The sequence below is a fragment of the Pristis pectinata genome, chromosome 17, assembly GCF_009764475.1.
Source record: "Pristis pectinata isolate sPriPec2 chromosome 17, sPriPec2.1.pri, whole genome shotgun sequence".
NCBI lineage: Eukaryota > Metazoa > Chordata > Chondrichthyes > Rhinopristiformes > Pristidae > Pristis > Pristis pectinata.
The window spans coordinates 11,420,951-11,433,382 of NC_067421.1; the positions used below are offsets into that span (position 1 = coordinate 11,420,951).

The window sequence follows — 12,432 nt, forward strand, 5'->3', positions numbered from 1 at the left end:
TGTTGCTGCAAGTAAATTTTTCATTGTACCTGTACCTCACTGTACTTGTGTATATGACAATAACCTTCACTTGACTTGGCTTGATCCATGCACTTGTCCATATGTTTTTTAAATGTTGTTATTACAGCTCATTCCATATACACACCACTCTCTATGTGAAGAAGTTGCCCCTCAGGACCCTTTAAAATTATTCCCCTCTCAGCTGAAACCTATTTCCCTCTAGTTTTTGTTTCCCTTTCCCTGGGAAAAAGACTCTGCATACACCTTATCTATGCCCCTCATGATTGCATACACCTCTGTGAGATCCCCACTCAGTCTCCTACCTTCTAAGGAATAGTCCTAGCCTACCCAACTTCTCCCTATAACTCAGGCCTGCAAGTCCCGACAACATTCTCGTAAATCTTCTTTGCACTCTTTCCAGCTTAATGACATCTTTCCAGCTTAGTGACATCTTTCCTCTAACAGGGTGACCAAAACTGTGCATATTACTCCAAGTGTGGCCTCAGCAACATCTTGTGCAACTGCAACATATCATTCCAACTCCTATACTCAATGCCCTGACTGATGAAGGCCAGTGTGCTAAAAGCCACCTTCACCACCCTGTCTATTTGTAATGCCACTTTCAGGGAACTATGTACTTGTACTCCGAGGTCCCTCTGTTCTACAACACTCCCAAGGGCCCTACTGTTAACTGTGAAAGTTCTACTCTGGTTGGACTTCCCAAAGTGCAACACCTCACACTTAACTGAATTGAATGCCGTTTGCCATTCCTCGGCCCCCTTACCCAGCTGATCAACATTCCCCATAATTTTTTTATAACCTTGTTCATTGTCTACGATACCACCTGTTTTAGTGTCATCTGCAGACTTGCTAACCATGCCTTGTACATTCTCATCCAAATTGTTTATATATGACATACAGCAATGAGCCCAGCACCGATCCTTGTGGTATACCACTAGGAGATATTATAATGGACGATAGAGAGATGGCAGAGGAATTGAATGAATATTTTGCATCGGTCTTCACCATGGAGGACATCAGCAATGTGCCGGTTGGTCAGGAGTCTCACAAAATGGAACTGAGTTCAGTTAAGATTACTAGGGAGAAGGTGCTAGGAAAACTAAATGGGCTAAAGACTGATAAGTCTCCCGGACCGGATGAGGTGCATCCCCGGGTTCTGAAGGAGGTGGCTTTAGAGATAGTGGAGGCATTGGTGATAATTTTCCAGGAATCGATAGATTCCGGCATGGTTCCGGGGGACTGGAGGGTCGCAAATGTAGTTCCGCTGTATAAGAAAGGAGGGAGGCAGCATAAAGGAAATTACAGACCTATTAGTTTGACGTCAGTGGTGGGAAAGTTATTGGAATCTATCCTTAAGGATGGGGTTACAGAATACCTAGAGGTGCAAGGCAAGATAGGTCCTAGCCAACATGGTTTTGTGAAGGGAAGATCCTGCCTGACCAACCTATTGGAGTTTTTTGAAGAAATCACAGGTAGGGTGGATAAGGGAGAGGCGGTAGATGTTGTGTATTTAGACTTTCAAAAGGCCTTCGATAAGGTGCCTCATAAGAGACTGATTAATAAGATGAGAGGTCATGGAATTACGGGTAGGATAACAGAATGGGTGGAGCATTGGCTGGTTGGCAGGAAGCAAAGGGTGGAAACAAAAGGATCTTGTTCTGGTTGGTTACCGGTTACTAGTGATGTGCCGCAGGGGTCGGTGTTGGGGCTGCTCCTTTTTACCTCGTACATTAACGATTTGGATGATGGAATAAATGATTTTGTGGCTAAATTTGTGGATGACACCAAGATAGGTGGAGGAGTAGGGAGTATTGAGGAGATAGGAAGGTTGCAGAGAGACCTAGACAGTTTAGGAGAATGGGCAAGGAAATGGCAGATGAGATTCAATGTTGAGAAATGTGCAGTTGTACACTTTGGAAACAGAAATAATCGGGCAGATTATTATCTAGAAGGAGAGAAAATTCAAAGTATGGAAGTACAAAGGGACTTGGGGGTACTTGTGCAGGATACCTTAAAGGTTAACCACCAGGTCGGATCGGTGGTAAAGAAAGCGAATGCTATATTGGCATTCATTTCGAGAGGTATAGTGTATAAAAGTAAGGAAGTGTTGATGAGGCTGTACGGGGCATTAGTGAGGCCTCATTTGGAATACTGTGCACAGTTTTGGGCCCCACATCTTCGGAAGGATGTGCTGACGTTGGAGAAGGTTCAGAGGAGATTTACGAGGATGATTCCAGGAGTGAGAGGGCTTACATATGATAAGCGTTTGTCGGCTCTTGGACTGTATTCACTGGAGTACAGAAGAATGAGAGGGGACCTCATAGCGACATTTAAAATGTTGATAGGAAAGGACAGAGTAGATGTGGCTAGGCTGTTTCCCTTGGTGGGTGAGTCCAGGACCAGAGGGCACAATCTTAGAATTAGAGGGTACAGTTTCAAAACAGGGATGAGGAGAAATTTCTTTAGCCAGAGGGTGGTGAATTTGTGGAACTCCTTGCCACATACACCAGTGGAGGCCAGATCAGTGGGGGCGTTCACGGAAGAGATAGATAGATAGATAGATATCTAAATAGTAAGGGTATCAAGGGATATGGGGATAAGGCCGGAAATTGGGATTAGAATAGGTTTTTTTTTCTCTTTATTTCCCCCCCCCCATTCCCCATTCCCCATTTCTCATTTCTTTTTTTCCCTTTTCCTTGGAGCAGACTCGATGGGCCGAATGGCCTGCTTCTGCTCCCTTGTCTTGTGATCTAGTCACAGGCCTCCAGTCTGAGAAACAACCTTCACCATCACCCTCTGCTTCCTACCATCAAGCCAATTATGTATCCAATTAGCCTGGATCCCATGCAATCTAACATTCCAGACTTGCCTTCCATATGGCACCCTGTCAAAGGCCTTGTTAAAGTCCATATAGACAGTGTCCATCACCCTGCCTTCATCAATCCTATTGTTACCTCTTCAAAAAAAAAACTCCAACAGACTTGTTAGATGTGATTTTCCAGGCACAAAACCGTGTTGACTATCCCTAATCCGTTCTTGCTTATCCATATGCTGATAGATCCTGTCTCTCAGAATCCCCTCTAATAACTTGCCCTTCACTGATGTCAGGCTCACTGGCCTGTAGTTCCCTGGCTTATCTTTTCTGCCCTTCTTAAATAATGGCACAACATTAGACACCCTTCAATCTTCCAGAACTTCACCTGTGGCTAAAGTTGATGCAAGTATCTCTGCAAAGGTCTCCGCAATTTCTTCGCTAGCTTCCCACAAGATCCGAGGATCTCACCCATCTTCTGTGGCGTCACACGTAGACCACTACACTGACCTTTAAGGGGACCTATTCTCTCCCTAGCCACCCTTTTAGTCTTAATATGTCTGTAGAATCTCTTGGGATTTTCCTTAACTTTGCCTGCTAGGTCCATCTCATGCCCTCCTTTTGCCCTCCTGATTTCCCTCTTGTGCATTCCTAAACTTGTGGAGGAATTTGCTAAGCCTAAATCTAATGTATGCCTCCTTTTTTCTGACCAGAGCCTCTATCTCTTGTAATCCGTGGTTCCCCAAACTTGCCAGCCTTGCCCTTTATCCTAACAGGAACATGTTGAACTCTTGATACTGCACTTTTAAAAGCCTCCCACTTGCTCGGCATCCCTTGAAAACAGTCTCAGCCATCGACTTCTGCAAGTCCTAAGAGGGAAAAAAGTGAATTCAGAAAGCTAAACAGTGCAGATGTTGAAAATCTGAAATAAAAACAGAAAGTTCTGGGAGTACTCAGAAGGTCAGGCGGTATCTGCAGAGAGAAAAACAGAGTTAATGTTTCAGATTGATGATCCTTTATCCGAAATAAGAAAAGCAAGAAATCAAGTGAGAGAAAGTTTTAAGATGGAGAAAGGGGGAGGAGTGGAAAGAACAAAAGGAATGACTGGTAGGGTGGAGACCAAGAGAATGCAACACAAGCGGTGCTGGCACTGTGAGAAAAGATGGTTAAGGCTTGTGAATTTATCTGGATGAGATGTAAATAGAAGGACATGACTGAAAGCAGAGAAGGAGAGGAAGAGAGAAAACAATGCTGGAATCGTGAGAAACCAAACACTGCAGACTGAAAATTTGAAATAAAAACAAAATTGATGGAAATATTCAGCAGGTCAGAGAAAGCTGAGTTAATGTTACAAGTTGATGACCTTTCATCAGAACTGCCCAACAGAACAATCACTAATTGATAAACATTTCCTGGGGGATTTGGCAACCATAAATGGGAGATTTGCAGCCAACAGCCAATACAGGATTGGATCTAAAGCCAGTTCTCAAAGTTAAAGCTTCCACCTCATGAGACCCTACACGGTTGCTGGGAAATAAAGGAACTATTCCGTTAGGACAGACCACAGCTCAACCCAGCTACAAATAGGGTTCTAGCAAAAATGTTAAATAAAGTGATCACAAGGATTTTAAACAAGTAAATAGTCGGAGGGTCATGGGGAAAAGATATGATTAATGTGAAAAAAATGCAAATGCTGGAAATCTGAAATATCAATATTAAATGCTAGAAATACTCAAGTCTGGCAGCAAATGTGTGAGAAAGAAACGGAGTTCTGTTTCAAGACAATATCCTTTCATCAGAATAATAATATAACATTAATGGCAGTACTCAAATTAATGAAAAGGGGATAGGCAAAGGGGAGCTAAAGGATGTGAAATAAGGAGTTTTGCAAAACTGAAGGAAGATGTTTGGAGGTGTGTGACCCAAATAAACCTCCTTGTATAAATGCACAGAGTAGAGGGAACAAGTTGAACAAATTGCAGATGCAATTTCAACTTGGAGGGCATGATTTGATTGTCAATACTAAGAAGTGGCTACTTGATGGTCAGGATTCGAAACTAAATATACCAGATTATAATGCCTACAGAGTAGATGGTAGAAAGGATGAGGAAGTTGAGGCAATTGAGGGTGAAGTCACTTCAAAACTGAGAGATGCCATAAAGAGAAATAAACAGGCAATAGAAACCTTACAGGTACAATTAAAAAATAAAAAAAAAAATTAAAACTCAAAAAGAAGCTGTTCGGAGCTTCTGTTTGCAATTGTGAAGTGGCAGAATGCTTGAATAAAGAAACTAGGTGAGCTTTGTGCAAAGATAGCATAATTTTAATGGGCATTTTAAACTATAATGTGGATTGGGATAAGCTGAGCATTTCATGTCTGAAAGTTAATACGTGCTTGAGACAGATTTCTGCAACAATATGTCCTTGAATCAGCAAAGGGGTTTGTCAAATTAAATTTAGTAGTGAGTAATAAGTATGATTTCATTAACAATGGTATGTGAACATTTAGCTAAGAGGAATCATAATAAGATCAATTTCAATGCAACATTTGAAAGAGGAAAATATGAAGTAGTTAGCAAGATTCTAAACTTGTGTGAGGCTGACATCTGTGGAGTGTTATAGAGACTGTCTGTGGTAAACTGGGCAAATCTTTTAATGGATATCATGACAGTTGGAGGCATTCAAAAAGATTTTAACATGAACAGAATCAACTTATAATCCAAAGACGTAAAAGCTTTTAAATCAACGTCCTCCCTATTACACAAAACCTGGAAGAAGCACTGTGATTACCAAGGGCATAGACTATACAGTGGTTGGGAAACTTCAGTGTCCATCACCGAGACCACTCAGTAGCAGCAACAGTGACCAAGCTGGTCAAATCCTGAAAGACATCATTGTTTCTTTGGAAGGAGATGTGTGAACAAGCACAAAGGATAAACCTCACCTCACCATTCCAACCACTGTGGATAGTTATGATTGTAGCTTTGGCAGCAGTGACTACTACCAGTGCTTGTGGAGACAAAAAGTCCCATTTTCTTTTGAGAACTCCATTGTGTTGTGTTATGCTAAAAGGGATAGACTCCGAACAGATCTGGCAGCTCAAAGCTGGGTATCCGTGGGGCATTGTAGGTTAGGCAGAAAGATATTCCACTAAAATCTCTTATTTTATGGCCCTGTATAGCCCACACTTTACTATTAACCATAAAGCCAAGAGACCAACAATGATTCATTGAGGAGTGCTGAAAGTCATGATAGCAGATTTCAATCTCAATCATTCATATCAATTGTGAACAGAAGTTGTTCTAGCACTGATCCCTGTTAAACCCTTTCCATCATCTGCCATCTTTAACTCTAAGTATTGCCTTTCCTTTAATCTCTGTTTTCTGTCAAGCAGTCAGCTCTTGTTAGTCATCCCCTAACTTCACATTAATCTGTTGTATTGGACCTTATCAGTGACATTTTGGAAATCAAGATATGTTGCGTCTTTTCCATGATTGTTTCCTTTCTATCTTAATTCTTCAAAGAGTAAGTGATGGTTGTAAAGCAATACTTTCCCTTTTGAGATTTATGCTGGAGATTCATTATTATGTTCCTGATTACTGTCTGAATTGTTTTCTCTTTTCTCTTTTAGTAAGCATTCTTTTATTATTCCCAATCCACATGTTCCCTGGACACATTCTGCTCCTGTTCTTAAAAATAAATATTATTTATCAGTTTTTGGCACATTGCCTTTTCTAACAATTTATTAAATATGCGAGACAGTGCCTCTGCTCTCTCTTCACTCGATCCTTTATTAGCGTGTGTATGCTATCCCTTTGGGATTTTATCCTCTTTTCATTTGATTAGTTTGTTGCTCTTGTATTTTTTTTTATGTGGTTATCTTGGCCTCTTGGGCAGTTTCACAAGTTTGAGGATGATGTTTCCACTCAAGTGGGTTTGGGACGCTGATAAGGCGAATGTGGGATCCACAGGCTCTGGAACATGAGGCACTGGACAGGGGCAGATGGGTAGTTTGGGAGATGCTGCACTCCTTCTGCTGTTTACATTGGATCTGTGCTCCTGACGCATGGACTCAAGATTCTCAAAGCCATCCTGATAGCTCCTCCGCTTTGAGTGGTCATGGCCCAGGGATTCCCATGAGTCAGTGGGGGCATTACACTTTTTTAAGGAGGTTTTGGGAATCTTTTCCTTTGTCCACCTGGTACAAACTCGTTGGGACAGAACTTGCAATAGAGTGTTGACTGCAAACAGTGTGCGGTGCCCTTTGGGGCCAACTGATTTAGGGCTGTTTTGCCAGGATGTTGGCCTGGGAGAACATCACTGACATTGGTTTGTTTATCCTGCCAGTGGATTTGAAAAAATTTGCAAAAACAATTTTGGCACTGTCTCTTCAGTGCTTTGAAGTGTCTGCTGTAAGCTTAGATATTACTGCACACCATTTTTCTGGCATCAGCACGTTGTTATAGATCACCCTAATGCTGTTTGTAAAAGTTGTACAAAATTGAGAATTTCAAATGTAAGAACCATGTTGTTAGTTTTCAGTAGATGAAGACTCCTCTCATTGAGTATGGAGTTGGCAGTGGACAGTAAGCTCTAAGATGTGGCAGAGATTTGCACCGCAGTCTGAAGTGATCCTCAGACTGGGAGGCTGAATGTGACTATGACCTTAATTTCAATGGGGAAAGCAGTTAAGACAGACATACAAGGTCACAACTCTCACTGAGGACCATTTAAGTGTTGGCTCTTTAATTAAATCTGATTATTCCGTAAGTAAGAACTGTTGTCTTTTAGACAGGAAAGGTTGAAAATTTCACTACAGATGAACTTTGCTTGTTGCATTAATGTTGACATCATTAATGCTGGTAAACAAAGTACTAGCTGAACAAAAATCTTGCTGAAATATGAGGAACAAGTTTCTTGACTGATACCAGTGGACCCAGAAATGTGCACAAATTCTTCTACTCCGGTCAACTTGGTTTTCAATTGCACAGCACCATTTTCTTCGGAGTTGTATGAATTAATTTCTAGCTCGTGGTTTCTATGTTCATGTTCCAGTGTCATAGCCACTAGGTCTGTATCCCAAGTGAATGCTGAGACAAAATAATTATTCAACATGTTTGCCATTTCGCTTTCACTGCCTTTGTTTTTGTCTTATCCATCTAGTAGTAGCCCTGTCCCACATGCATATGGCACCAGCATCACAGACTTGGGATCAACTTCTAACTTGTTCCAAAGCATAACCCTAAAACCCATGGTGCTAAAGCCAGGCACAACAAGCAATTTATCCAGTACTCCACACAATGATGTGAACTCCACACATGCCGATCCCAGATATTAGATGACACCACAATAAATTCCAATACTTTTTCACAAGGCACAGCGTTAGCAAACTGACACACTTTCTATCAAGTGGCATATACAATGGCTCCAACTCCACAAACGCACAATGATATCCACCACAATCAATGTTACCACGTGACTAAATTTCCTTCGGTTGGCTGAGTGTGACAATTGAATTCCCTCCACTTTTGTTGGTTCTCATTAACTTCATTCATTTGCATTCCTTTCTGTGACGTTATGCTGTTGGCATTGCGCATTCAGTATTGGTCTTCCTCAGCTTCTTGTTGGTCTATAATACGTAAGGGCTATGAAAGGCATTCTGCCTGTTTTCCTTTTTGAAATATGCTCAAACCATCACAATCATCGCTCTTGAATATCAGCTGTGTTTCTTGTCCAAGCCAAGCTTTAATTACTCCATCCTTGCTTGTTTACATGCTGGATACTCTCAGGATTCCTTTCCACTAACATCTGATATCTTCTGCTTACCCTTTTCCATGTTCAATTTGATAAGATAAGTCACATGTACATTGAAACACAGTGAAATGCATCTTTTGCGGAGAGTGCTCTGGGGGCAGCCCACAAGTGTCGCCACGCTTCTGGCGCCAACGTAGCATGCCCACAAGTTCCTAACCTGTATGTCTTTGGAATGTGGGAGGAAACCAGAGCATCTGAAGGAAACCCACACAGACACGGGGAGAACGTACAAACTCCTTACAGACAGCGGCTGGAATTGAACCTGGGTCGCTGGTGCTGTAATAGCGTTACGCTAACCGCCACACTAATCAGATCTACCTAATAATATGGGCAAATACACCACACAATCCAGGTTGTGCCAAATCTCCTTCACTTGGCTGGATGAGAGCTCCAACAAAAGTTCAACACCATTCAGGACAAAACATCAGCTTCATTGGTCGCCCACCTACCTCCCTAAACATTCATATCCATCCACCAGTGGTGCTTAATGCCTGCAGTGTGACTGTCTATAAAAATCCAAAGCAGTTAATCACCTAGACTGCTCTGACAGCAAGCCCCAAACCATGACCTATATCAGCAGAAAGGGCAAAACCTTCAGGTGTATGTGAACACCATCAACTGCAGGTTCCCTTCTCATTTCCTAACTTGGAAATATATTATTGTTTTCTTATCATCGCCCGATCTAAATCGTGGAACCCTTCACCCAGCATACAGTGTGTAAGGACTGCAGTGATTCAAGAAGCTGGCTTGCCACCATCTTCTCAACAGCATTTGGAGATGAACAATAAATACTACTCTTGTCTGCAATCCAAGCCTAAAAAGTGAATTTAAAAGTTGACTCTGTTCTTTGTGGAGGCTGCTGTGTGCAAAAGGTGCCCATATTTTTTACAACATGATCTTTGATGGTAGTTCCTTGGCTGTATCATTTTGGTTTATCCTGAGATAAGACCCTGTTTATGTACATATTTCTTTAAATGAATAGAGCTGAGTTTTAATAAAAAAGCAATTTGTGAAATAGGACATTCAGTATCAGACTGAGGTGTGAGGAAGCATATATTCATCATAGTTATTATGGGTTAAGATTTAAAGAACATAAAATGAAAATTCCTTTTTTGTTTTTGTTATTTTAGATATTGATTGAATGCTACTTGGCTCAGCATGGGCTGGTCTGCATTATCATGGATTTCTTCGTGCTCTCACCTTTAACAACCGTCTGCTCATCAATGATAGCCATCACACAGCTGCCTTTCCTCTGAAGAGAACAAGTCTTTGTGGTTTGAAACACCTGCTTAGAATCACATCAAGATCTCGTGGTCTGTTGCTTTTTGGTTTCTGTGGCAAATCATCAACCTTTTCCCTTTGCCCAGTCATGGGAGGATGTTTCTCAAAGCCAAAACCAGGTGACTGTTCTTTCAAATACTGTCCTAATTACTACTCAAGTTCCAGTATGTTTTCAGGAATTCTGAGTGAAGTAGGTCAACCTACAGGGTAAGGGTGGAGCTCTGAGGAATTTTAAATCTCTCATTGCTGTTCACAGCAAATGGCCAAGTCTTTGAAAATCTTTTTATCCCTGAGTGCACCAAATTTCCACAACAGCTTCCAACACTATCGCTGTGTAATCCTACTTAAAGAAAAAAAAATTCTCTCACCATTGGAGAGAGCTTCCAATCTCCCTCCCCTACCTCCCCATAGTTTTAAATGTAAAGTAAGCTGTTGATTTTAATCAAATTATTTGAGTCAGTAATCACATTAGTAATAGCTTTTGTAGTCATTAAAATTGATGGAAATATTTCTCTCCACCGTATTTCTGTTTAGTATTTGTATCCTTTTTGTTTAAGCAGTAAATGCAGCTGACATAATTGCTGGGCTGTGTTACTAATCTCAGAAATGTGAGAAAACTAGACTAAAATCAGCACGGACTTAAGTGTAGAACTTATCTTTGCCAATATTTGTGAATGATTACTTAGTATAATCGTGTGACATCTTTTGGTACCATACCTTTAAAAGTAAATATGTTAGTGTATGTGTTAAAGTGAGCAATAAAGGAATGTTTTACAAGTAGATAATCCATTAATATCAATAATTGCATTTGCTAAGTTACAGATAGAATACATTTGCTGATTGGGTGAAATGGCTGAGAAATGAACATTGCAGTGAAGTTGAATTAACATGAATAGAACCAAAGTGCCCAGCTCTCCCATGCATAGTGGATATCAAGTGTTCCAAAAATTTCCAAGCTTTCACTTAGCTGATATCAGCTGGGACAGCAGGCAGCTATTGCGCTTGGTCTCAGCACCCATTTGCTGAAAACTGGCTGCTAGCTGATCTGAATGCTATAGGGTGAATATCTGAGCATTCTAGTTTATAGTGAAGAATTATCACTTGGGGTTTGTATCAGTTGGTTGCCAGATGAACTATCTGAATTTGACAGTACGTTTCAGAGGTTCTGCCTGATTTCCAGTAAGATAATAAGGGAGCTCCTCTGTAGAAATTCAGGAACATTGTGTATCAAAATAAATTGGCACATTTCCAGTGAGCGAATTGGGCTTTTAATCCCATCTACGCCATGATGGAACGAACTCAATAGCAAAGTACATCCTTAAAGTCCTGCTTACCTACCAGCTATGTTTTCTGCCTCACCCTTGCATGGTAATCCATGTGTTAATACCTCTTCAGTCTCACAAACTGAAATATTCCTGTTTGGCATCTGAAACTAAACTGATTTGACTGTCTAAAAGACTGAAGAGTGACCAGAGATTTCACCACTGATTATGTTGCCGCAGCAGTTTAGGTTGTGGACAGGCTGAAATGGTGCTACCTTTCTATTATGTTAGTGCCTTTTAAACGAGGTACAAAGGGAACTAGAGGTGTTAGACAAAAGCAAAAATGTTACATGATGCTGCTTCATAATGAAGGTTAGGCAAAGTAAGATTTAGAGTCATAGAATCACACAGCACAGAAATGGTCCCTTCAAATCAATGTGTCTGCACTGACCATTGCACTCACTGTAATAATCCCATTTACCTGCATTATGTCCGCAGCCTTCTATGCCTTGGCGATTCAAGTGCTTGTCCAGATGCTGCTTAAATATTGTGAGAGTATCTGCGTCCACCACCTCCTCAAATAGTGCATTCCAGATTCTGACCACTCTGTACGGGGAAAAATTGTCCTGCAGATTCCCTCTAAAGCTCCTACTTTTCACCTTGAACTTATGCCTTCTTGCCTTAGACACTCCTACCAAGAGAAAAAGATTCTTACTGTCCCCCTCATAATTTTGTACATCTCTACCAGGTCATTCCTCAGCCTCCTCTGCTCGAGGGAAAACAAACTCAGTCTATCTAATCTTTCCTTCTAACTGACATGTTCCAATCCAGACAATGTCTCGGTGAATTTTGTCTTCACCCTCTCCAATACAATCACATCCTTCGATAATGTGACCAGAACTGTACACAATGTTCCAAGGTTGGCCTGGCAAATGTTTTGTAAAGCTGTAAAGTGATGTCCCAGCCCTTATATTCAATGCCATGGCTGATGAAAGCATAGGTCCCATGTACCCTCTTCACCAATCTCTCCACCTCTGCTGCCACTTTCAGGGATTTAGGAACTTGTACCTCAAGGTCCCTCTGTTCATCAACACTCCCTAGGGCCCTACCATTTGCTGTGTATGTCCTACCACCGTTTGCCCTCCCAAAATGCATCACCTTGCACTGGTCAGTATTTAATTCCATATTATACTGTAACTTTAGACAACCCTTCTTGCTATCTATGACACCACTCATTTTTGT

At 41.2% G+C, this 12,432-nt stretch overlaps 1 protein-coding gene across 1 annotated transcript in view; it reads left to right on the forward strand.

The window, feature by feature from the left end:
- The window catches only part of LOC127579347 (apoptosis-inducing factor 3), a 98,913-nt gene that overhangs the window by 23,977 nt on the left and 62,504 nt on the right, over positions 1 to 12,432 (forward strand). Inside the window, exon 2 of the mRNA XM_052032082.1 lies at positions 9,778 to 10,047. Within this exon, the coding sequence (XP_051888042.1) occupies positions 9,789 to 10,047 (259 nt within the window). The 5' untranslated portion in view covers positions 9,778 to 9,788. The remainder of the gene's footprint in view (positions 1 to 9,777; positions 10,048 to 12,432) is intronic.